The following is a 25,397-nucleotide window of genomic DNA, read 5'->3' on the forward strand; positions in this document are numbered from 1 at the left end:
GTCTCCAAGGCCTCTTCCTGGGTAGGGCCTGTGGGCACTTTGGCAGAGGTTCTTTCCCAGCCATGTCCCTGCTGCTGGGCTGTCACCTCCAGAGACAGAACTGACCCCACAGTCCCCTTCACAGCCACACGATTCTGACTGGATTATGAGTGTCTGAGACACAACTGACCTCCTAATACCACACTCGTCCATCCCCCTCCTCAGCACCCCAGACCTGACCAAGACTGCAGTGTGTTCTACATCATCCTACACCTGCCCTTCTTTCCCACAGGCTGTAGACACCCATCTCGCTTCCTCACCTTATTCAAATTTGTCAAATATACTCCCTAATAACAATGTGAGTGAAAAGCACTCCTCACTGGGACTCCTGTACTTCCGTTAACACCTTCTGTATCTCCTCTTCTGCCTTTTTAAATTTTTTTTTCCTATTCTTCTACCTATTCTCTCTCCAAAAACCTCTCCAAGGCAAAAATTCTGTCAAATCACAGGATAACTGAGGTTTGCAGAGAGCCCTTGTCTCACTCATTTGTCTCACTCTCCTGCTCAGGGCAGGGTGACCCAGGTGAGGTTCATCAAGGCCTCCACCCAGGTTTGCATCTTCCTCAAAGGCACTGAAAGTGCTCTCTGTTACATCATAGAAGGGGAGAATAAAGACGTTCAACAGTGTTGGCCCAAGTGCTGGTCACTGAGAGATGACACCAGTAACTGGCTGCACGGAGGACTTTGTACCACGGATGATGTTTGGGCTTGATGGTTCAGCCGACTTCCACCCAGCATCCACTTCTTGAGCCCCATCAGCACCACTTTGGCCAGAAGGAGACCATGTCTGAGCCTTGCAAACGCCCTGTACACAACATGCCTTTCTTTCCCCTGTCCATTCAGGTTCACCAATCCCTTCCTTGTCCTTCACACTCCTGGACATGGCTGCAGGAGGACATGTCCCAACACTTTCCAAGGATGGGAGGAAGGGTGACCAGCCTGTAGTTATCCCAGTTCTTGTTTGCGCCCTTCTTGAAGATGGGTTTGAGGTCTGCGTTTTCTAAGGACCCCAGAAGCATTCTGGTTTCTATGGCACTTTTGAGAGCACAATCCAGAGTCAGGTGCAAGGGTGAGGTAGGAGACTGGAGCACTTGCAATGAGCCTGTCCAAGGCAGCTGAGATGAATTTCAGCGGGCCTGTGGAGTTTGTTCCTGGAGTCACACACAGAAATGTCAGGGTTTCATGAAGCATCCATATATGACCGGACCTCATGGACTCCTTATGCACCCAGGGATGCTCAGAGACGGAGTCTGTCCCTTTTACACACAGAGGCAGGAGTCACAGTGTCCCTCTGGCCTCCTGTTGCCACTCCAAAGGGTCAGGATGCACCTCAGCCCTGTGGCGTGTCACATGCTCTGCACTCACCTGAGATGTCCCACATCATGAGGAATGGACACAGGGACCTCAGTTCAAGGAAGAAGATCCCAGTGGGTGGTTTCCCATGGACTGTTACTCCCAACATGAAGTGACCTCGAGAAACTGTCTGTCCCACAGGCCTTCATGGAACCTCCAGGAATAGCTGATGGAATTTTTCCTCACTCAGGGACATGTCACCTCACATACATGATGAGCATGCTCACATCTCATCTGAACAGTGCAAACATGGATTTCTGACCTGCTCATTCAGGGTCCCTCCGTGGAGAGAAGAGCAACCTCTGTGAGCTGAGGAGATAGGCCAGTGCTGGAAATGGTGGTTGTGAGGAGCCAGTCCATGGTGATTGACCTGAGGCTCCTTCCACGGGGTGTCCAGTGCACAGGGGCACAGCCCAGCCCCTGCTCTGCTGGTCCTGCAGGTCTCTGGCAGGAGCCTGGCTGTGAGAGGACACTGCTGTGTGCCAGCCCTGCACACACACAATGTTCAGCTGTACCCTGGTGTCTGAATCTGTGGGACACTTTTGTTACTTATATGCTTGAAGACATAAACCATCATGTACTGCCCTGAGGAGATCTCCTTTCTATTTGGAAAGGCTGTTCTGAGTCCAGCTCTGTCACAGCAGTGCCCATTGCCTGTCCCTGCCTGCGTCCACAGGACTGTACACACAGCAGGACGGTGACCAAGCTGCCAGAGCACTCAGGCCTTGCACCAACACCAGGGATGAGAAGGAGAGTGTGGGAGTGGAACCAGAACAGCTCTGGAAGACCAAGTGCTGCTGCTCCCTGGCAGGGCTGCCATGCTGGACACGTTTCCCCTCCACCCATCCCAGGAACTGTCCCTGCAGCTCCAGAAAGGCCTTGGAGTTACGAAGTCAGTAGAAAAAAAATGGTGGAAGTTCCCTTTATTTTACTTAAACACAGAGAGCACGAATTCGTCACTGACACAGCCACTCAGTGAGAAAAGAAAAGCAGGCAGTGAATTACAAAGGGAATTAAAATATTTTCATAATAAGCAAACACAAGGAGAAGCAAAAAATACTGCACACAGGATGAACCTGCAATGAGTTGGACTATAACTCTTATGTAGAAGAAGTTAGAGACAGTTTATAGCTCCAGAAGAAATCCAGTCATCTGTTTCCTCAGGGCATCCTTGAGCTCCTGGTTCCTCATGCTGTAGATGAGGGGGTTCACTGCTGGAGGCACCACCGAGTACAGAAAGGACAAAACCAGGTCCAGGGATGGGGAGCAGATGGAGGGGGGCTTCAGGTAGGCAAACATGGCGGTGCTGAGGAACAGGGAGACCACGACCAGGTGAGGAAGACACGTGGAAAAGGCTTTGTGCCGTCCCTGCTCAGAGGGGATCCTCAGCACGGCCCTCAAGATCTGCACATAGGACAGCACAATGAACACAAAACACCCAAATCCTAAACAAACACTAACCACAATAAGCCCAGCTTCCTTGAGGAAGTTGTCTGAGCAGGAGAGCTTGAGGATCTGGGGTATTTCACAGAAGAACTGGCCCAGGGCATTGCCCTTGCACAGGGGCAGTGAAAATGTATTGGCCGTGTGCAGCAGAGCATTGAGAAACCCAGTGGCTCAGGCAGCTGCTGCCATGTGGACACAAGCTCTGCTGCCCAGGAGGGTCCCGTAGTACAGGGGTTTGCAGATGGCAACGTAGCGGTCGTATGACATGACGGTGAGGAGACACAAATCTGCTGAAATAAAAAACAAAACCAGAAAGACCTGCACAGCACAACCTGAATAGGAAATGGCCCTTGAGTCCCACACGGAATTGGCCATGGATTGATTTAGGGAGAGTGGTGGAGATGCAGCCCAAGTCGAGGAGGGCGAGGTTGAGAAGGAAGAAGTACATGGGGGTGTGGAGGTGCTGGTCCCAGGTTATGGTGGTGATGATGAGGCCGTTGCCCAGGAGGGCAGCCAGGTAGATGCCCAGGCAGAGCCAGAAGTGCAAGAGCTGCAGCTCCCGTGTGTCTGTGAATGGCAGGAGGAGGAACTGGGTGATGGAGCTGCTGTTGGACATTGGCTGCTTGTGGGCATGAGGACCTGGGCAAGGAGGAAAAGGCAGTGACAAGTTAGAGGAGACTTCTCTGGGGAAAATAAACATGCTGTTTCCCATGGAAAACCCCCTCCCTGATGGAGGGATGTTTCAGCTCATTCTCTCTTTCTACCAAATGAAGAAAAGAGTTCATCACAGTTTAAAATGGGTGTTGGGCATTTATTTTCCATGAACACACCTCTGGGGCAAAACCCCCTGAGTTGGTGTCAGAACAAAAACTGACCCACAGTCGTACCCCAACCCCAGGCAGCAAGGGCAGCAGGGACAGATGGAGAAACAGGGAAGGACACTGCAGTGCTACCAGAAAATAAAGCAAGGACAGAAAGGCAGACGGCATGCTGTGGAACCTTCTCCTGACCCGGCTGTGATGCTGCCACTCACATAATGACACTGGAGAGCAAGTACTTTTAGCACCTTATTTGTGTACCACGTTCCAGGAACCCTTCACCTGGAGGTCCAGCTGCTGAGATCGAGACTCGTGACCTGGACCCCATGGCTTTGGGGCAGAGGGTCTGCTGGGGAGGAGAGGAGACCAGGGGTTGCACTGGGAAATGTGTCTGCAATCGAGAGCATGTGAGAGAAGAGCCTAAATCCTGTCCCAGCATTTCTGGTAGCAGTTAACTCTTCCTGCCCATGTCTGCGCTGTCTGCAGCTGTGTGTCTGTCCCTGGTCTGCTCCCTGTCAGTGTCACAGACCCCGTCCCACCCGCTGTGTGCTCAGCTCTGTCCTGCTCACACCTCCTGGCACTGCCCAGGGGCAGCTCTGTGTGTGCAGGGGCTCAGGAGCAGCTCAGACACATCCTAACGAGAACTGGGGTCTCAGTGTCTTCTCCAAAGAGAGAAATAAATCCCCATCTCCCACTGCACAGCCAGCCGACCAGGAGTGGAAATCTGAAAGCACAGACTCCTTCCCTTGCAACTGTTCCTGTACTGATGTCCTTGTTCAGAAGGACCCTCTGCCATGTCTGTGGGGGGATCTGGAGCTCTGAGCAGCCCTGACCCACACAGCCCCCTTCAGCCCCACAAGCTCCCTGCCTGCCCTGCCGGGGGTCGCTCCTTCCACCCACAGCTGCTGCCATGGGATCTCCCCGGGCAGGCTGAGCGCTGACCCTGGCAGGCGGCAGAGTCCCTGCCCCAGCACAGCCCTGGGGTGCAGGGACCCTGCTCTGCAGGACAGCCCTGGGCACCCCTGGGTGCTCACCCGGCTTCACGGCTGCTCAACATGGCCTGACAAGAGCCCCGTCCTTTCAGATCCCACAAGCTGTGCCTGTGCCAGTTTCAGGAGATGCCTCCAGGAGCTACAGCTGCACTGCCCTGCACCCAGAGACTTACCATGGCAAGAGCTGCAAAGGTTTCTCCTCCAGGGAGCTCTCAGTCATCCTCCCAGTCCTGACCACCTTTAATCTCTCTCTGCCTTGCTCGTCTCCTGAGATCCCCAGGCAGAGCCCTCAGCCCTGCTGCGTGTGCAGAGGAGCTGCTCCTGGGCAGAGATGTCTCTCTGCAGCGCTGCCGCTGCCATGAGCTCCCTGTGTCCCAGGAGCCCAGCCCAGCTCAGCAGCACAGGAGCAGCCCAAGGCTCTTCAAATGACCCCTCTGGTGGGTTTGGTGCTGAGTCCATGGACCTCAGACCCTGGAGGAAGGTGATGAAACCTCTCAAGAAGTCAAAGTCAGATTCAAACTCCAAAGTTTCTTGTAATGTTAATGGGTCACACTGAGGGACACAACTGAGAAACCATCCTAGGGGGTCTGGTTAGAGCAGAAAATTGGAGGCAGAGATGACAGGTCAGGAAAACCAAAATAAAGGCCTTTCTCATGCTGAGTAAACCTGGATGTGTTTCACTAGACAAAGGGCCAGGCCCTGACCCCCAGCCCTGGGAAGTCAGATCCTGTCCCTCTCACGTTGCCCAGGGCCCTTCGTGGGACAGTGTGATGTGGGGCTGTGCAAGGCCAAGGGCAGGACTATGGGCCCACACCTCCCAGGTTCCTGGCTGGGGACAAGGAGGCCATGAGGCCCCTGTGCTGGAAGAACAAGGTGTCTTCTCACAGGCATCAGAGGTGCAGACAACAGCCATAGCCAAGGGGAGAAGGAGCTCATGTCTGGTGGGGCTTTCAGCCTCTTTACATCCCTTGATCATCTCCACGACAACCTGTCCTGTGCTGTGGCATCCCCTGCACCTCTTTCCCTGCAGGCTGGAGACATGCCCCCTGCTGCCCCACCTTGCTCTTGTCTGAGCATCTTCCTTCCTTTGCTGAGATCTCTCCATCCTCCCCAGCTGGTCCTTGAAGCACAAAGCCTTGGGCTGATGCAGACTCCCTCTGCTGACCTGCTCCCCCACAGCACTGCCCTTCCACTCACATTCCTTTCTGCTCGTGTCCAGCCTGGACCTCCCCAGCTGCACTTTGAGCCATTATTTCTTTCTCAGGCTCTTTCCCACTATGCAGAAAACCTCCACCACCTCTGAAACCACCCTTCAAGCACTCTCAGGCTACTCCTGCACTGCTGCAGCCTCCCCAGCGCTGCTGGGCCAAAGCAGCCCAGGTCCCTCAGCACCCCACACCATGTGCACAAGGTCCTGAACCTGCCATTGGCACAGCCCTGCACTCTGCAGTTTCTCCCTGCTTCTCCAAACTGGGAAGCCGCACACTGGCACACACCCGTGTGTGTGGGGTCACACCAGTGCTGAACCAAATGGGATGAGAACTGCAGGTGTCTGGGTCCCCATGCTGCTCCTCATGCAGCCCCGTGTGCAGCTGCCTTGTTCATGGTGAGTGTGCACCACGGGCTGGTGTGGGGACCTTGTAGTGCCCAGGCCCTTCTCCTCAGGGTCACTGAGAACTCGGCATTTCATCTTGTCACAATTCAGAGATTTCTGATGGGCAAAGACCAGATATTCACAAGGATTCTCCCTGGACTGAAGCTCCATTTGCTCAGCTGTTAATGTTTGCACACAGACGGCTTATCCTGATGAGGGTATCTCTCCCAACATAATATCATGAGGTGTTACAGGACATTATAAATATCATCTCCTGGGTAAAAAGTGGGGTCTTGGGTGTCTGATACTCATAATGCCAGAGGTCTGGAGTTTCTGATGTTTCCCTTCATATGGTAGAGCAGCAGGAATGCGTGGAGCTCTGCCTGGGGACAGACAATGTCAGCTGAAGGTTGAGGAGTCAGCTTGAGAGGGCAGAACAACATGGGCAGTGTTGTGGTTACTGGACATCAGCTACAGGCCCATTGATCAGGAAGAGGAATTAGATGAGGCCTCCTTCAGACAAATGAAAGAAGCCTCATGTTTCCAGGCCGTGTCCTCGTGGCAGACCTGAGATATCCCAATATCTGCAAGGAACCAGCCATCCAGGAGGGTTTGGAGCTCATTGACAACATTTTCCTGACACGGGTGACTGAGGAGTCAGTGGGGTGAGGTGCCCTGTGGGACTTCACACTTACAAACCAGAAAGAGTTGGTCAGGATGGAACAGTCAGGGGTGGAAAAGTGGAGCTGAGGCTCCTGGGAGATGATCACAAGGCCAAGAGCAGGATTTCAGGAGAGCAGGATTTGGCCTGCTGAGGGACCTGCTTGGGTCCTATGGGATATGACCTTGGTGTCTGCAGAGCTTTTCTCTCACATCTCCTCCCTCATCTCTCCCACCTGCTGTTGTGCAGCGTTTTTTACCCTTTCTCAAATACAATATCCCAGAGGTGCTGCCAGCGTCACTGAGTGGCTCAGATTTGGCAAGGAGTGGGTCCATCTTGGAGCAGCTGAAATCGGCTCTGACTGATGCTGGTCAGACTCCTGTTGTCTTCTCAGAGAGGTGACAACTGTAGCACACCTATACTCAGCCCCACTTCCAAGACTTTTCCATGTAAACCAAGTACAGGGTGACAACATGTTTGGTGTTACAAACTACTTGATCATGGAGAAGAAATGGAAAAGATCTTCTGTCAGCAACCTGAGGAATCCTGCAGTCAATGAGCAGGTTCCTATGGGGAACTGCAATTGCCCTGGCATTCACTGATCAGTCAAAGCTGTAGGTGCCAACATTCTAGAAGATCTTGGGACAACTTCTAAATGTGACTGCCTGGTGGGCCAACAAGGGTGATGCTCACCTCAATCTGTAACTGGGAAACAAGGAAGAACTGGTGAGGGATGTGAACATCAGTGTCTACCTTGGCTGTTGTGACCAGGACACAGTGGTGTCCCAGGCACCAGAAGGGAGGGAGGAAGGCCAGCAGCAGAGCACAGGCTGGTGGAATCCAGAGGAGAACACTTAGACATACTGGGGGATGGCAGCCAATAAAGGTGGTGACATGGAAGTTGGTCTGAAGGGTGAAGGAGCTCAGGAAATCTGATCAGCCTTACAGGACAGCCTGCTCCAAGCACAAGAATGATCTCTTCAAATACTCTTGAAAAGAACCATTCATCTCATGAGACTGTTTGCCTGAACTGTTGGAGCTGCAGGGCACAAAGACAGCACACAGGAGGTGGGAGCAGGGGAAGCTGCAAAGGAGGAATTTAGAAACCTTGTCCATGGATGTGGGGATGATGCCAAAGCTGCCCTGGACTTGATACCTGCACGGGAAGGGCAGCAAGATGAGCTGACGGAGCTCCTCTTGCAGTAGAAGAATAGACAGGCTGATCATGGGCCTGCTGCTGAACTTTGTAAGAGTAGAATCAGATGGGACTGAGATTCTTCATGGCTTCTTTGCCTCCATCTTCACCAGCAAGGACTCCTGGGACTTTGTTCCTGAACGCAGGAGTCTGGAGAACACCCAGCAGTGGATGGGGCTCAAGTCAGGGGTGACCTGAGCAAACTCAGACACCATTACAGAACAGGAAATGGGTCACTTAACCAGCTCCCTGAACACAAGTATCGTTGTGCACAGCACCTGAGATTCCCAGGGACACCCACCTTTGATCCACAGGAGTGTGACTCCTCTTGAGGTGTTCTGGACTATCTCCTCATTCAAGTGGTGATTTAGGCACCCACTTTTCTGACATATTCAGTCTTTATCAGGAGACGCTCCATATCGATATGAACTGGAGTCTGCTGATACCACCTGTTCTGGAAAGGGAAGGAAGGGCGAGCAGGGAAGGGAATAGAAGAAATTTGGCTTTATTGCTATTTATCATGCAAATGCTCTCTGTTTGGCTATTCCTGAAATCTCCCTAATCATCCACACCAGACTTGAAGCCTTTAGGATAATGATGCACAGAGCCTTGGCTTGTAAGAGCATTTTAGATGTTAATGAGCCCTCTGCTGCCATGATCCTGAACTGCAGATACTGAAACAATGAACAAACCTCTAATGAAGTGAAAGGCAGAAGCAAACCCCAAGTTTCTGAGGGTGTTTTGGACCCCATGAAGGGTCATCACTGTCACAGCTGTGAAGGAAACAACCAGTGCAGGTCCCTGTCCCTGGAGGCTGGTGAAGGCAAGACTTGGAGACACTGGTTCCAGGTGATGAGGGCCATGTGGAGGTGGCTCTGATACTGAGGTGTGGAATGACCTTACAACCCTTGAGATTTTAAGGAAGGTATATATTTTACCTATTTACGACGTCAGACACACAGGGAAGAATTTCACTTAATACCAGTGTGTATTTCCAGTAGCTGTGAGCTTGGTCAAATGCAGTGAAGTGTTACATATTCATGAAAGTTCTAGGAACACCTGTACATATTCATAAGAGTTAAGGGTTAGCTCTCTGTTAGCTCTTTAAGTCTTTATGTGTTAGTTCTTTAAGTGTTAATTAGTCAATTGTTAATTCCCTGTATCAAGCTGGTGGAGGTGATGTCACCCTGCCCAGGGTGACGGAGGATGTGGCTGCCAGCACCTCGGTACCACCCTGGTGTGTACATGGGGACAGGCACAGTGGGGCACAAAAGGTGCTAAGGAGCCATCACTGCCCTATTGGAAGCTCTGGATCTCAGGGGGATGTGCAACTGCCACAGTGGGGCATCGTGATGTCACTGGTGATGTCACAAAGGGCCCCGCCCAGGCACCGGTTCAAATAAAGGACAGGAAGGCGGTCATCCTACTGTGGCCTGGTCCCAGTGAAAGAGGCAACGTGGCCACTCTCACTACCGCTATGTTCCATCCCTGGAAACTGTGAGGCCACTAAGAGCCAAAACATCCCATCCCTGGACACCACGGGCCACTCAGGGTAAAATTTCCTGTCCCTGGACCCATTAGGGCACCAAGACCTAAAATGTCCCATTCCTAGACCCCTTGGGCCACCAAGAGCCAGAATGTCCCATGCCAGACTGGGGTTATCCCATCCCTGGAGACTTTGGGCCACTAAGTCCTAAAATGTCCCATCCCTGGATCCAAGATGTCCCATCCCTAGACACTTTAGGCCACCCAGGCCCAGAAGGACTCCATGAAGCCACCAAGACTCAGGTTGACCCATCCTTGGAAACTCTGGGGACACCAAGTCCTAAGATGTCCTATCCTTGCATCAAAGATGTCTCATGCCTGGAGACTTTGGGCCATCCAGGCCAAAGTGTCCCATCCCTGGACCGTGTGAAGCCACCAAGACCCAAGATGTCCCATCCATGGACACTTTGAGCCACCAAGATGCAGGATGTCCCATCCCTGCACCCAGGATGTCCCATCTCCAGCCCCCTTGGGCTACCAAGGTCAAGATGTCCCATCCCTGGACCCTGTGAGGCCACCAAGACCCAGGTTGTCCCATCTCTGGACGCCTTAAACCACCAAGACCTAAAATGTCCCATCCCTATACACTTTGGGCCACCCAAACTTATAATGTCCCAACTCTGGATCCAAGATGTCCCATTTGCAGCCATCTCGGCCCACGAAGACCTTAAATGTCCCAACCCTTGGATTCCTTAGACCACCCAGGCCAAGATGTGCCATCCCTGAACCCCTTAGGCCACCAAGACCTATAATGTCCCATCTCTGGACCCCTAGGGCCACCGCAAGCCAGGTTGCCCCATGTCAGACCTCTAATTTCCTATCCCTGGAAACTTTGGACCACTCAGATCAAGATGTCCCATCCCTTGACACTTTGGGCCAACAAGATGTAGGATTTCCCATATCTGGAAACTTTGGGCCACCAATACCTAAAACATTCTATCCCTGGACGCCTTAGACCACCAAGACTTCAGATGTCCCAACATGTCAATTCTGTGGATACTTGGGCCACCAAGACCAAGATGTCCCGTCTCTGGACCCCTTTTGGCTACCAAGACCAGCATGTCCTATATCCAGCCACCTTGGGCCACCAAAATGACTATGTCCCATCTCTGGACCACTTAGGCCACGGAGAGCCCGGATGTCCCATCTCTGGACATTGTGAGGCCACCAAGACCCCGGATATCTCATCCCTGGAGCCAGATTACCCCATCTCCAGCCCCCTTAAGCCATCAAGAGCCAAAATTTCTCATCCCTTTATCCCTTGCGTTACTCAGGGCAAGATGACCCATCCCTGGGCCCCTTAGGCCACCAAGACCTAAAATGTCCCATCCCTGGACACTTTGGCCCACCAAGACTCCTGCTTACAATGGCTGCTGTGTGGACTTTGCTGCTGCTTCAGCCAAACCAGCCCCAGCCTCCTGAAAGCTATTGTTATGAGTGTCTCATCGACCCAGGAACAATAGTTGCCGTCCAGAAGATGTGTTCTCACCTGCAGCCTCAGTTACATGTGTCCCTCACCTGCTCCCTCAAAAAATGGCCAACAAAAAGGAGCATGTCCGGCAGCTCGCCAAGGGTCCTGAGGTCACCCAATGGACCAGAGAAAGACCCCTGAATGCTGGACATGTTGGCAAAAGAAAGCGTGGATCTTTCGAGGGTGCGCAGCACGAGCCTGGGTTGCGAAGTCTAGGCAGAGACTGCCCTAAAACAATGGGAGCAAGGGGAGGTGAAGAAGCATAAAAGGTGACTCCAGAATGGACACCATTGAAGATCTTCCCACCAGAGGATCCCGAACCACGGCGGGAACGGGCAGGACTCCATGGTACCGGAGGGACGCTTCTGGAACTGGACTGGTGATAAACGCAACCTCATTTCTCATCTTTTCCTTTACTTTTCAACGTTTCTTTCCCCTTTCTCTTTCTCTTTCTCTTTCTCTTTCTCTTTCTCTTTCTCTTTCTCTTTCTCTTTCTCTTTCTCTTTCTCTTTCTCTTTCTCTTTCTCTTTCTCTTTCTCTCTATCGCATGCCACTTTACAGGCAAATTAATAAAGCAACACTGCTTGATTGAATTATAACCCCTTGGCTTTTTAGTCGGCTTAATTTTGCGCTCTGAGATCAAGGTAAAAGAACCATCACAAGTCCATCATTGAATGGACCGTGACACCCGCCCGCTCCCATCCCTCCCGCACCTGCACACAAGGGCTGCCCCGAAACAAACCTGCGCTGACACCCCGGCGAGGCAGCAGGAGGGCAGGGCAGGGGCTGCAAGCAGCAGGAGGATGGGGTCCCAGGGCTGCCGCGGGGCCTCACAGCCACTGCTTAGGAAGAATACGGCTCTGTGGCTGTGACAAGAGTGCTTGGGGTCTGTGACGGCTCAAGGCAGCAGGAGCAGCCCATGGAGACTGGGGCCCTGGCAGAGCCAGAGGAGAGGGCATCCCAGCCCTGTGTGTCCCAGAAAGTGGCTCCGCACCCTGTGCCGGGCACTGGGGAGCACAGCTGCCTGCTGACCGTTGTGGGAGGTGATCTGGGGTGTGATCCCCTCTGGGCCATCTGGAGTTTAAAGGGCACGGTGATGACCTTAGGGCTCACATCTGTGGGGTCACAGCCAGGACTTACCCTGGCACAGCAGCTCTGTCATGGGCTCTGCACTGTGGGACCAGCCTGGCCCAGGCAGGGCCTGGGGGAAAGAGCAGCTGGGGAATCTCGGGGTGAAGAGATGGGCACTGGGGAGCATCATGGGACCTGTTAGAGAGTCATTTTGACTAGAAACTGCCTGTGGCAAGCAGGATGGAAACCACCCCAGGGGTGTTTTTTAGTCTCTGCTGCTCCTGATCAAACTCAGGAAGATTTCCTGACGCCTGGGCAGACACAAACCAGCTCCAAGTCAAAGTCCACTGACACTTTTAATAAGAACAAATATGATACACAGTGGAAGAAAGGGGAAAGTAGAGGAAACTCTGCTGTTTGTGCTGCCCATGGGCAAAGGGAGGCGGTTCCCGGTGCTCACGGCTCTCCCAGCTGCACGGACCTCTCCTCCCTCCCGGCTGCACCCACCTGCACAGCAGGGATGGGCTCTCCTGGCCGGGGCCTCAGGGGTTGCTGTGCGCCCAGCTCTGTCACAGCCTTTGTGTGTCACAGATGTGCCAGAGAGATCTCTTCAGCGTCATCATAGCCCATGCTCCCTGGGGACAGGGACGCAGTGTCTCCTTCAGCTCCAGGGACCCCGACACTTCTCTGGGAGCACAGGCTGCCCCCTGCAAGCAGCAACGCGGGACATTACAGCTCACCCCATGGGGTCTGTGTATCACCTTCCCCCCTGCTCCTCACCACACTCAGCTCATTCTCCCACCCTTCGGTCCCTCCACGGGAAACTCCAGGGGCAGGTTCCCCCTTCCCAGGAGGTTTAGGTCTCGGTGCAGCAGCAACCAGGGTGGCAGTGGGGATGGCACCCCTGGAACCAGCAGCACTGAGTTTTCCTCTCACCTCTGGGTGCATCACTGGGTCCTGCTCCCTCCTCTGGCACCCTGGGCATTTCACGAGCTCCCTGTCCAGGGGCATCGTCCTCCCCAGGGAGAGAAACCTCCCTGGCATCATCATAGCCATCCACTGGGTCACCCCCAGGCAGAACAGGAACATCTGAAAAGAGAGGGGAGCTGGTGACAGTGAGAAGATACATCCTGCAGAGCAGAGGATGGGAGGCGCGGGTGTTGGCAGCAGTACAGGAGACCCCCAGGTCCTCCCCATCTCTGACGGTGACACCCAGTGACACCTCTGTCCATCACTTGTCTGCAGGCAGATCAGCCCCTTCCTGCTTCATTACCTGATGCTGATGCCAGACCATCCTCCTCCTCTCGGTGCCCAGGGTAGGGCTGCAGCTGGGTCAGGGACTGCTCTGAAGAGGAGCCTGGAGAGATGCACAGCGGCTGTTATGGGACGAGCCCACTGACCTGGTTCGTGGCCAGTGCTGCTGGGGAGGGCGACCCACAGAGCTGGGGCTGCATGGGGAGGAGGGCTGGGAATTCACCCTGCTCCCCTGGGACAAGCCCTGTCTCAAAGGTGCTCCCAGAGCTGCCCCAGGACAGCTCTTCCCTCACTTGTCAATGGGTGCAGGGGCAGGAATAGAGGGGCTGTCCAGCTGCGATGGGCAAAGCGGGTTGGGAGGCAGCTCCTCTCCTGGGCCCAGGGCTGGGGTGCTCTCCCCACAGACCACACAGCCGCAGCACTGCCGGGACCCCGGGCTGGGGTCTTCAGGGGATCAGCCCTGGGGAGGGGCCAGGGGAAAGGGTCCTGCAGAAGTGCCCACACCCACCTGAGCGACCAAATCTTGCCTGCTTCTCCCACGCTGGGCTGTGACCAATCTCCTCGTACACGGCCTCAGGGAAGAGCTCCTGCGCTGTACTGGAGCCTGGGGACAGAGGCAGAGCTGGCATGGGGACAGGCAGAGGGGCAATGGGACCCCACTGTGCTCCCCAAACCTGTTCCTTGGCCCAGCCCAGGACTGCTCCAACAGCACAGCCCCAGGGTGATGTCCAGGAACAGCTGCCACATCCCCATTGAGGGCCACATCACTGTGGAGAAGATCTGGGGCAGCATCACCCTCACATCTGCCCCTTGGAGACAGCGCTCAAGCCCCTCTGGCCCCTGGGTCATCCCCTTGTCTGACCCCAGAGCAGCTCCCATGTTTCCCCTCCACCCGGAGCCGACCCCTGTCTGCCCCACAAGTCCATAGCAGGGCCCTCAGCAGGCAGGGCTGGGCAGAGGGTCAGCCTGGGGCCTGACTCCATGGAGTTGGGCCCTGCTGCCCTGTGTTCCTCCCGTCTTCTCCTTTGCCCCAGAGCGCCCTCCAGTACTACCCAGAGCACTGCCAGCCTTGGCCATCTCCCCCAGAATAACTTCTCCCCCAGGATGACATCTCCCCCAGGATAACATCTCCCCTGGTCCTGCTCTGCCATGTCTCTCCTTGCCCCATCTCTTGCTCCCACCACCTCTGGGCTCTCTCCACCCTTTGCTGCTGGTGCCCTATGGCCAGCCAATCAATGGGGTGCATGGGACAGGTGGCAGCACACAGTCTCCTCCCCTCAGCTCTGCTTGTGCCCCTTACTGACCCCCCGCAGCACCCCCAGCCCTTCCAGGAGGCATCACTGGGAGCTCTGTGGAAGGACCCACCTCTGCGCCCAGCCCTGGCCCTGAGCGCTTGCCCGGCCAGCAGGGCCAGGACCAGGCAGAGAAGGGCCCCCAGGATGATGCAGATGATGACGGGCACTGAGATTCTCCCACTGACAGTCGGACGGCCCCGTGTGGGATCTGCACGGGCAAGAACATGGAAGAACAGCACCAGCCCTGGGAGAGGTGGAGGCAGCACTAGACCTGACCCCCATCATACAAGGCAGCAGAGAGTGGAGGGCCCCAGGGGGGATGATGGAGAAGCTTCCACCCTGCTGACTAAATTTCACCACCTCCTCAACCCCCACACAACCACCCCAGTGCCTCCTCCTGGCAGTTTCACGCTCCAGCAAGGAGCCCCTTGCACCCCACTGTGGGTCAGAGCCTGGCCCTGGGATATCCAGCCCTGGGGAGGACGAGTTACCTGCTTGGGGTGGGGATGCTGCTGTCCTGGGTGCAGCTGCAGAGGAGGAAAAGGAGAGCTGGGCTGAGAGGGTGGGAGTGCAATTACCAGGGAGCCTCCCCTGCAACACCCCGGTGTGTGTCTGTAGTGTCCCTGACACATCCCACCCCAATTGCCCCTCCCATAGTGCTAGAAAGGGACCCAGGACAGGGCCTGGGGCCTCTGCTCTGGGTGGCGGGCAGGGTGGCACAGGCAGCCCGGGGATGGATGGTCCTGGAGCTGCAGGGCCCCACGGGCAGTGACCCAAGGACACCCAGTTCCACCGAGGCTGCTCCCTGCTTGGCACCAGGCTGCTGCACCCCACAGGAACGTTCCTGCTCTCGGGAGCTCAGGGGCCGTGCCAGGACCAAGCGGGTGAAAGGCCTTTCCCAGCTCCCTGCCAATACCTGACCAAGGGGTCCCAGCCCCCAGCTCACCCGAGCAGCGCATGGCAACGTCTTCCTTATGCCGGCAAGCACGTCCGTCCCAAGGCCAGGCCCAGCAGTCCTGCAGAGACGACTCTGTCCCCCGGCACTCCACCTGCTCCAGCCAGATGGGGCCATGGCCCACCCCAAAAGCAGCCTCATGCAGGGCAGACACCGTGGGGCCACAGCCCAGCTGCCTGCACACCACCTGGGCATCCTGCATGTCCCAGGAGTCATCGCACACTGTCCCCCAGGAGCCGCAATGCCAGAGCTCCACTCTGCCCGAGCACTCATCCTCGCCTCCCATGGCACGGATCTTCTCCCTGTCTGGAGAAGGCAAAGAGCTCCCACGGCACTCAGACAGCAGAGGAGCCAGGCAAGAGCAGCACACGGAGGAGGAGCTCCCTACCTGTGCAGCTGCTGGAGTTGGGGCATGGGGCCAAAGGCTCTGGGGGCATTTCTGGGTGTCTTCCTGAAGAAGAAAACACTGTGGTGAAGGGGCTGGCTCGGGGGGTTGTGCAGAAGAGAGCCGGGCTGAGCTCTGTTTGTGCCTGTGTGTGCCATCTTGGTCACAGAGCAGCAGGAGGATGTCCATGGAGGGGAGGCTCCTCTGAACCCTCTCTGGTCTCCGCTGAGACCACTTGGAGATGTCGCTGCCTCCCCCAGGCACTGCTGGGTGGCAACTGCTGCTGGACATGTGGGACACTGAGAACTGTGGTCACATCTGTGCCACCAGCAGCAGAAGAGTCTGACATGGAAATGAAACCCCCTCCAAGCTCTTTCTCTGCATTTGGCCGTGCCCAGAGGGGAGCAGAAGCTGGGGTGACACTGGTGCCTGAGTGGCTCAGAGTTACCATTGCAGGTGATGTGGGTCTCTTCTTGCAGGTCATTGCACGACTGTGGGTCCCATGGAGCAGATGGACAGTGCCAAAAAGAGATGTTTCCCTTTCCACACTGCACGTAATCCAGCCAGGCAGTGCCAGACACCCTGCCATAGGGCAGGTCTGCTTCCAGGGATCCTCCGTCCCCGCAGCCCAGCTCCTTGCACACCAGCGACACCGTGTCGGGAGTCATCGAGTTGGAGCAAACGCTCCCCCACATCCCATTGCAGAAAACCTGGAGGCGCCCGGAGCAGCCGTCACTGTTCTCCAGCCTCAGGGCCACGAACTCTGGGAGGAAAAGCAGCAAGAGAACAGGCTGGTGTGGGGCTGTGGGAGCCAGGACACCTGTGCGCTCCCCAGGCCCCCAGCCAGGCAGGACAGGGCCAGCAAGTCCGCCTTACACCCAGGGAAGAGAGAAGTCCCTGATGGACATAGCCCCTGCTCTCCCCACTCACCCTGGGGGACACTGAGCTCCCCAGGGAACCCGGTGAACTGAGGGCACCTATGCATGGGTGTCTGTAGGCCAGGCTCAGGCAGGGGCTCAGCCAGGGACAGCCTTGGCCATGCCCGGCTTTCCCTGCGTCCCGGCCTCCTGGGAACCATCCTGGCACAGCTCCCGGCACACACCTGAGCACATGACGCCCGCGTCCTCTTTGTGCCCGCAGTCGTGCTGCCCCCAGGGCCCAGCAGCGCAGTCCCAGAGAGCAGCTTTGGACCCGGAGCAGTTCACACCGTCCAGCCAGATCTGCCCGGAGCCTTCCCCGAAGCGAGCGGAGCCGGCCGCCTCCACCGCCCCTCTGCAGCCCAGCTGGTGGCAAACGATGGCGGCATCAGACAGGTCCCAGCCATCATCACAGATGGTCCCCCAGCTGCCCTGGTAGTAGATCTCCACTCTCCCTGCGCAACTCCAGGGCCCGTTCACCAGCCGGACCCGCCGGCTCCCTGCAGTGGGGAAAAAGCCCAGGTGCTGTCAGGGGGTGGCTGCCCCCCCACCCCATCATCTGGGGGCTCGTGCAGTGCCACTCACCCCAGCAAATGACTCCCACATCCTCCACAACCCCTCCCAACAGGGCACTCCCGGGCAGGGAGGTCTCGCAGAGGGTCAGGCTGGCCTCGTGCCCTGAGCACCGGACCCCTCGCAGCCCCACGGGGCCCGTCCCTCGCTCAGGCTTTGGGGGGCTGTAGGCTTTTTCTGCCTCTCCACACCGCAGCTGCCGGCACACCACGCTGGCCTCCCGCACGTCCCACTGGTCGTCCAGGACTCTGCCCCACATCCCGCGCTGGAAGATCTCCACTCGCCCGTCGCACCAGCTCCCGCCGCCCACCAGCCACAGGGACGCAGAGTCGGCTGGGCCTGGGAGAGCAGAGGAGCCACAGCCATCAGCGGCACTGGTCAGCACGGCAGCCTCCAGGGAGGAGGGCAAGGGGGGTTGTCCGACCAAACAGGGCGAGAGTGAGCCCTGTGCTGACAAGAAGCGATGGCAAAGCCCAGGCCCTGTCTGCAGCTCACACCGGGTATGCTGCTGCTGGGTGGTGGAATGAGGCTCTGCAGGGCTCTCTGTGGGGATGGGATGTGTTTGTCAGCAGCCACAGGGATGGAGCAGAGCCCCACCAGCCTGTCTTGGGCTCATCCTACGGAACCCGGGCCAGGCAGTGGTACCAGGGCCTAAGGTGCTGCCCTGGGGACAGGTGTCTGTGTCTGTTCCGACCTCAGCTCTCCCAGAGCAGAGCGGTCAGTCTGAGCAGGGAAAGCCCCCCATGAATCCTCCAGGGAGAAATTCAGCCTGGTGCTGCCATGGGACCCCTGCTTTGGGTGGCCATGTCTCACACAAAGGGAAGTGGAGCTAATGGACCATTTTCCCAGCACTCACCTGAGCAAATGACAGCAGCGTTGTTCCAAGGGGAGCACGGGGAGACCCCCAGGGTGACCACTGGGCACTGTTCCAGGTGGGCTTCAGTCCAGTCACAGTGGAATGAGTCTCTCCAGATAGGGCCAGTCTCTTTCCCAAAATGCTCCCCTCCAGGAATGGACTCAGCAAACCCACAGTTGAGTTGACGACACAGAACGTGGGCATCTGAGAGATCTCAGCGGGAGGCACAGAGGGTCCCCCAGGTCCCCAGCACCTGGACCTCCACCCTCCCCGCACACGCTGTGCTGCCGTTCACCAGCCTGAACCCTGTGTACTCTGGGGACAGAGAAGAGAGGGTGGGTTGGTGCTTTTGTACCCTCGGTAGCTGGTGGAAAGGCCAGAGGGACAGAGGCCTTTCTTCTTCTACACAGTTTTCATGCTGCAGACTGTCCCACGACCCCTCCGGCCCTACACCCACCCAGCACATTCCTTGCTCGGTCCCCAACCCCCGGCACAGCCCCAGTGTTCAGCACCCCACCCCGAGTCCTCACGTGTGCAGCTGACAGCAGCGCTGTTCATCTGGGTGCAGGCCTGGTCCCTGGAGGACCCCATGGGGCAGGAGGACAGGAGGGACTCATTCCCCACACACTGCAGCTCTCCATCCCACATGGGACCAGCCCCTTCTCCAAAGTGACCTCCTCCAGACACAGGCAGGCCACGCCGCACTGCAGCTCCCTGCAGACCACCTCAGCAGCCTTGGGGCCAAAGCCGGAATCACAAACAGTTTTCCACTGGTTCCCATCACGGATCTCCACACGTCCTGAGCAGTGGCTCTTCCCGTCCACCAGACGGACAAATCCTGGAAAAAAACACCAAAAAGCCTGGGAGTTCCCAGAGCCCTCTGGCAGTTACTTGTCCACATCCTACATCACCCCCAAGGAATCCCTGGACAAACCCCACACTGCATATCCCAGCGGAAGATGTTGGGGGAGTGTTGGTGCCACAAACACATCCAAGGCTCCTCCACCCCTTCTCTACAGCATCACCAGAGCACTCGAGGTGTGTGTCTGCCACACACTCACAGCCACAGGTGTGCTCAGACAAAGGGCTTTCACACAAGGTCCTCCGTGCTGCCCGGCACGCTCCCCCAGCACTGCAGCCGTGTGAGCCGTTGGGGTCCAGGAGAACTGGCCCAGATGATGACGAAGCTGCAGCTGCTCAGCCCCTGCAGAGCTTGGGCCAGGCAGGACCATCATCACCTGGGTGCCACCAGAGGCTCACTCTGATCCAGGGTGTTCCTGAGTGTTGGGAGGTTCCTTTCAGGTGGGAGATGTCCCAGAGCACAGAAATGGAGCAGCTGTTATCACAGCTGGTGCTTTCCAGAGCCGTCCCCTGCTTGCTCCAGGGGGATGTTCTCATCCAGGGACACTGTTCTCTGATCAGGGGTGCACAGGTCCCAGGCCAATGGCCAGGCTGGAGACAGGAGACCCGCATGTCCCCCTGGCGTCTCGCTGCCTCAGAGGGTGACAGCAGCACAGACAAGAGTCAGTAAATGCTGGCAAAGACCCTGTTTCATGGGTCAGTGTGGGGAGCTGTGGGCAGGCAGGAGGGGCTGGGCAGCTGGTCAGCACTGCCTGCATGGGGTCCTGTCCCCTCAGGGCTGTCATAGCTTTCCCCAGGGACTAGTTACACCAGCAATGGCAGTCCCAGCTCAGCAGCACGATTGGCCACACTTGGCCCAGATCCAGCATGTTTGTGGCACCCTATGGCACAGCCAGGGGCCTTCCACCATCCCAGAACCAAAGTTAGGTATTACTCTGACTTCTTACCTGAACACGTCACTCCAGCATCGAGAATGTGCACACAGTTATGTTCACCCCATCCTGCGTGTTTGCAGTCAGTCAGGGCAGATTCAGTTCCGTTGCAGCCGACATCATCCATCCAAATGGGGCCAGATCCTGCCCCAAAATGTCCATACTGAGGAGCTCCAACAGCAGACCCACAGCCCAGCTGCTTACAAACCACTGCTGCATCCTTCATGCTCCAGTAGTGACCACACACAGTCCCCCACTGTCCCTGCTGTTTCACCTCCACTCTCCCGGCACAGCGCCTGCCGCCATCTGCCAGCCTCACCTCCGCAGCACCTTCAAACACTGACACAGGACCAGTCAGATCAGCGTCAAGCCCCAGCACTCTGGGTGTCAGGGTGGGAGCCCCGTCCCTTCCAGGCTTTCCCCAGTATGGTGCAGAGGTCCCTTCTATCCCCATGGACCGTGCAAGCCTGGAGTGACCAGCTCCTGCCCTGCTGGGTCATTTGTAACCCCAGAGCTTTCAGCACTTCCTTCTACCCTAACAGACCCTCCAACCTGCCCCTGGCCCAGGCCCACCTAGAGCACCCACTCCTCCCCAGCCAGCACCCTGGGAAGAGACCTGTTCCCAGGGATCCCCAAGCACATGCTGCTGCTTCTCCCAGGGCCCCCAGCTCAGCTGGGCCACAGTCTGTCCTGGGCACCTCCCAGCTCATCATCTCAGGCCTTTGTGTCTCCCCCGTGAAGCAACATGTTGATCCCAGGGACCCCTCCCACCCCATGGCCCCCCTTGTCCTTGAGCATCAGCACAGTCCTGCAGGTGTTTGCCAGCCCATGGGAACAAATGCCCCAGTACCCTGTCTTCACAATCCCAAACTGTCCCCTCCTCAGGCTGGGTTTCATCCCAGTGTTCAGCACCCCACCCCGAGTCCTCACGTGTGCAGCTGACAGCAGCGCTGTTTATCTGGGTGCAGGCCTGGTCCCTGGAGGACCCCATGGGGCAGGAGGACAGGAGGGACTCATTCCACACACACTGCAGCTCTCCATCCCACATGGGACTAGCCCCTTCTCCAAAGTGACCTCCTCCAGACACAGGCAGGCCACGCCACACTGCAGCTCCCTGCAGACCACCTCAGCAGCCTTGGGGCCAAAGTGGGAACCACAAACAGTTTTCCACTGGTCCCCACTAGGGATCTTCACACGTCCTGAGCAGCGGCTCTTCCCGTCCACCAGACAGACAAATCCTGGAAAAAAAACCACAAAAAAACCTGGGAGTTCCCAGAGCCCCCTGGCAGTTACTTGCCCACATCCCACATCACCTCCAAGGAATCCCTGGACAAACTGCACATTGCACATCCCAGCGGAAGCTGTTGGGAGAGTGTTGGTGCCATAAACACATCCAAGGCTTCTCCGCCCCTTCTCTACAGCACCAGAACACTCGAGGTGTGTGTCTGCCACACACTCACAGCCACAGGTGTGCTCAGACAAAGGGTCCCACACAAGATCCTCTGTGCTGCTGGGCACGCTCCCCCAGCACTGCAGCCGTGTGAGCCGTTGGGGTCCAGGAGAACTGGCCCAGATGATGATGAAGCTGCAGCTGCTCAGCCCCTGCAGAGCTTGGGCCAGGCAGGACCATCATCACCTGAGTGCCACCAGAGGCTCACTCTGATCCCAGGGTGTTCCTGAGTGTTGGGAGGTTCCTTTCAGGTGGGAGATGTCCCAGAGCACAGAAATGGAGCAGCTGTTATCACGGCTGGTGCTATCCAGAGCCCTCCCTTGCCTGCTCCATGGGGTTGTTCTCATCCAGGGGCACTGCTCTGATCAGGGGTGCACAGGTCCCAGGCCAATGGCCAGGCTGGGGACAGGAGACCTGCATGTCCCCCTGGCCTCCCGCTGCCTCAGAGGGTGACAGCAGCACAGACAAGAATCAGTAAGTGCTGGCAAAGACCCTGTTTCATGGGTCAGTGTGGGGAGCTGTGGGCAGGCAGGAGGGGCTGGGCAGCTGGTCAGCACTGCCTGCATGGGGTACTGTCCCCACAGGGCTGTCACAGCCCAAGGGATGTCCCAGGACCAGCCTGTGCATGCAGTGATGCAGGAGAAGCAGTCAGAGTCAAGCAGCTGCCAAACTCCCAAAATCTGGCATTGCTGGACCACACAGCCGAGCCCTGGGGTTGGGCAGTGATGGGCCGTGTGCCGCCTGCTCCTCTGCCCAGGGCCCAGTGCTCATGCTCTCTGAAAAGTCCCTCCAAGGCCATCGATGTACACATGTTCCTGAGAGGGAACAACCCACAGTGACCAGCCATCTCATACTCTTCCTCCAAGGTTTGGAGTGCCAGCATGTCCCCCTGTGGTGTTTCCAGCTCAGGGATCCTCAACCTTGTTGGCTGGGAACTGATAGAACGAGTGGGGACCGACAGAGACCAGCAGACACCCCGGGGCAGGATGGAGGATTCACGTGCAGCCCAAGACACCAGCTGAGGTGGGGCTGAGACACTGTGGAAGGGTTAGTTCACCCTGGGGTAGGTTCCTTCAGGGCTTTCCCAGGGACTGGGGACATGAGCAATGACAGTCCCAGCTCAGCACTTTGACCAGCATCATTGGCACGTTCTCTGGCTCATGCTTTTTGTTCCCTGAGGGCACAGCCAGGTCCCTTCCACCATCCCAAACCCAAAGGTGGAGAACAGGCTGACCCCTTACCTGAACATGTCACTCCAGCATCAAGACTATGCACACAGTTAAGTTTACCCAATCCTCTGTGTTTGCAGTCAGACAGGGCAGATTCGGTTCCATCACAGCCAACATCATCCATCCAAATGGGGTCAGATCCTGCCCCAAAATGTCCATACTGAGGAGCTCCAACAGCAGACCCACAGCCCAGCTGCTTACAAACCACTGCTGCATTGTTCATGTCCCAGCTGTCATCACACACGGTCCCCCACTGTCCCTGCTGTTTCACCTCCACTCTCCCAGCACAGCGCCTGCCGCCATCTGCCAGCCTCACCTCTGCAGCACCTTCAAACACCAACATGGGATGAGTCAGGAGAGCACCAAGCCCCAGTGGTGCAGCTCTGGGGGAACCTCCTGCCTGGGCAGAGTCAGGGGCACCATGGTGGAAGCCTCCTTCCCTGCAGGTCCCCAGAGCAGTGTGAAGGTCCCTTCTGTCCCCACAGCTGCACAATGATGGGGGTGCCCATGTCCAGCACTGCTGGGTCATTCTCCATCTCACCACACAAGGCACCTATTTCCACCCCACCGGCCTCCTGCCCCTCCACCCATGCCCACCCACACACTGCCCAGCTCTGCACTGGGCACTCGCTTCCCCCAGCCCAGCACCCCCTGAACAGCCCTGTGTACCCAGGGCTGCAGCTTCCCATGTAAACCACCTGCCCCAGCACCATCCAAAACAATCCCATCCCCAGGGCTTTCCCTGTTCCCACTGAGGTGATCCAGAGGATCCCACATCCCCTCCTCACCCCTGGCGTCAGCCCTGGGCGAGGTCCCCCAGGAAGGACACGTCTCTACTGCAGATGTCCCCATCCTCTTCTGTCTGTGGGGCATGAACTGCCTTCGTGGGGTCAGGTTTCCCTTTGAATAAGGGGCAGTGAGCAGCACACAAACCCTCTGGGGCACCCCAGATGTTGGCAGTGCCCTGGGGATCTCTGGGTGCTGCCCAGAGATCTCTGCCATCGCCAGTGAGGCCACCACTGGTCCAGAGGCAGAGTGCTGGGAACAAGGGGTCCCCAAAGGTACCCCAGGACAGGGGGTCTGTGAATCCAGCCAGGCACAGAACACTGGAGCCCTGGAAAAGGAGATACTGTCTCCCAACCAGATGGGCACAGGGAAGGCACAGGCTCCATGGATCTGAGAACCTTCTGCCCCTTGTCTCAGCAGCAGCTGCAAAGGAACCCCATTCCCAGAACCATGACCACACTGGTACCCGCTGGCCCTGGGCGGTGGGACAAGGGAGTCAGCACTTACCCCTGAACAGCTGTACCCAGAGGAGCAGCCACAGCGTCTGAGGGGACACGAGTCCCTCTGTGCCCATCCTGAGCCTCCTGCCCTGATGGCACATCCCTCTGTGCTGCACGTCCTGCCACAGCTCCAGGGACTCGTGGGACCAACGATGACGGGAGGGCAATATATCTCTGCAGATGCCCCCCGTTACAGGAGGAGCCAATCGAAGCAGCAGCACCTTTTGAGACATCATCGGGAGCTATCTCCTCTCCGACACGGCCCAGTCCTCCAATGAACTTCTCCAGCGCCGTTCATGACCGTATATGAGGGATGGCTCCGCTGCAGGTGTCACAGCACTGCAATGGTAGAACATCAGAGGACAGGGCTGGTTGTAGTGGGGCAAACAATTTTTCACCCCTTGAACCCTGATTGTGGACCAGGAGCACTGAGCATGTGCTGCAACAGGCACATCCAAGAGCCCGAGGTGAGAGTGTCCAGTCACCCCGGTGCCATAAGACCCAGGGGGCTGGGACTGCACCGGGGCTGTGTCAGGAAGGGAAGGAAACAGCCCCTGTGACAAAGCCTGCTGTGTGGGGAGCAGCAGCTGGGAAAGGGCCTTAGCCCAGGGCAGAGCCCCATCCCCGGAACGCTGGCTCACCCACCGCTCCCTGGAGAGCCCGCGGAAGGTCCCTCACAGGAGCTGGAGCTGGGACACGTCCCTGTCCTGGCAGCAGACGTACAGCCCAGAGGCTCAGACGTGTCCCTGACTGTCAGCGTGTCACCGAGGGGCCGTTATTCCCCATGGGTGGATCAGAGCTGCAGCCTGCAGATGCACAAACCACAGCCCCTGCGCTCCCCCTGCGGCGCCTGGGCAGGAAGTCTGTGGTTTCCTCCTGGTGCCATGCCCGGGCACATCCATGCGGTGCTCCGAGACACCCCCAGCCCGACGGCTGCAGCCAGGGCTGCGGGGGCTGCTCCTTCAGCCTCGCAGGCATGGGGCTGGACAGCTCCTGTACCTGCTGGGGACCCTGTGACAGCACATGGGCGGTCGGCACCAAGCTCCACGGCCATGGGGTGTCACCGGTGACGTGAGCACTGCTCCTCCTACTGCCACTGCTGTGTGCTCATTGGTTATACTGACAGTGACCTCACATCCTCTACTGCCACTGCTGTGTGCTCATTGGTTATACTGACAGTGACTTCACATCCTCTACTGCCACTGCTGTGTGCTCATTG

General features: G+C 57.1%; 1 protein-coding gene across 1 annotated transcript; it reads right to left on the reverse strand.

Moving 5' to 3' along the window:
• Positions 1-12,544: 12,544 nt before the first annotated feature.
• Positions 12,545-24,589, reverse strand: LOC110356156 (antigen WC1.1-like). The gene is given in 15 exon segments (XM_065030623.1): positions 12,545-12,892; positions 13,122-13,274; positions 13,948-14,043; positions 14,805-14,942; positions 15,226-15,261; positions 15,681-15,995; positions 16,078-16,128; positions 16,523-16,837; positions 17,177-17,491; positions 17,577-17,903; positions 18,421-18,735; positions 18,951-19,118; positions 19,121-19,258; positions 20,229-20,543; positions 24,186-24,589. Coding segments are annotated over 15 exon segments (3,162 nt in total). The 5' UTR covers positions 24,415-24,589; the 3' UTR covers positions 12,545-12,641.
• Positions 24,590-25,397: the final 808 nt, after the last annotated feature.

Source organism: Columba livia, chromosome 15, assembly GCF_036013475.1.
Source record: "Columba livia isolate bColLiv1 breed racing homer chromosome 15, bColLiv1.pat.W.v2, whole genome shotgun sequence".
NCBI lineage: Eukaryota > Metazoa > Chordata > Aves > Columbiformes > Columbidae > Columba > Columba livia.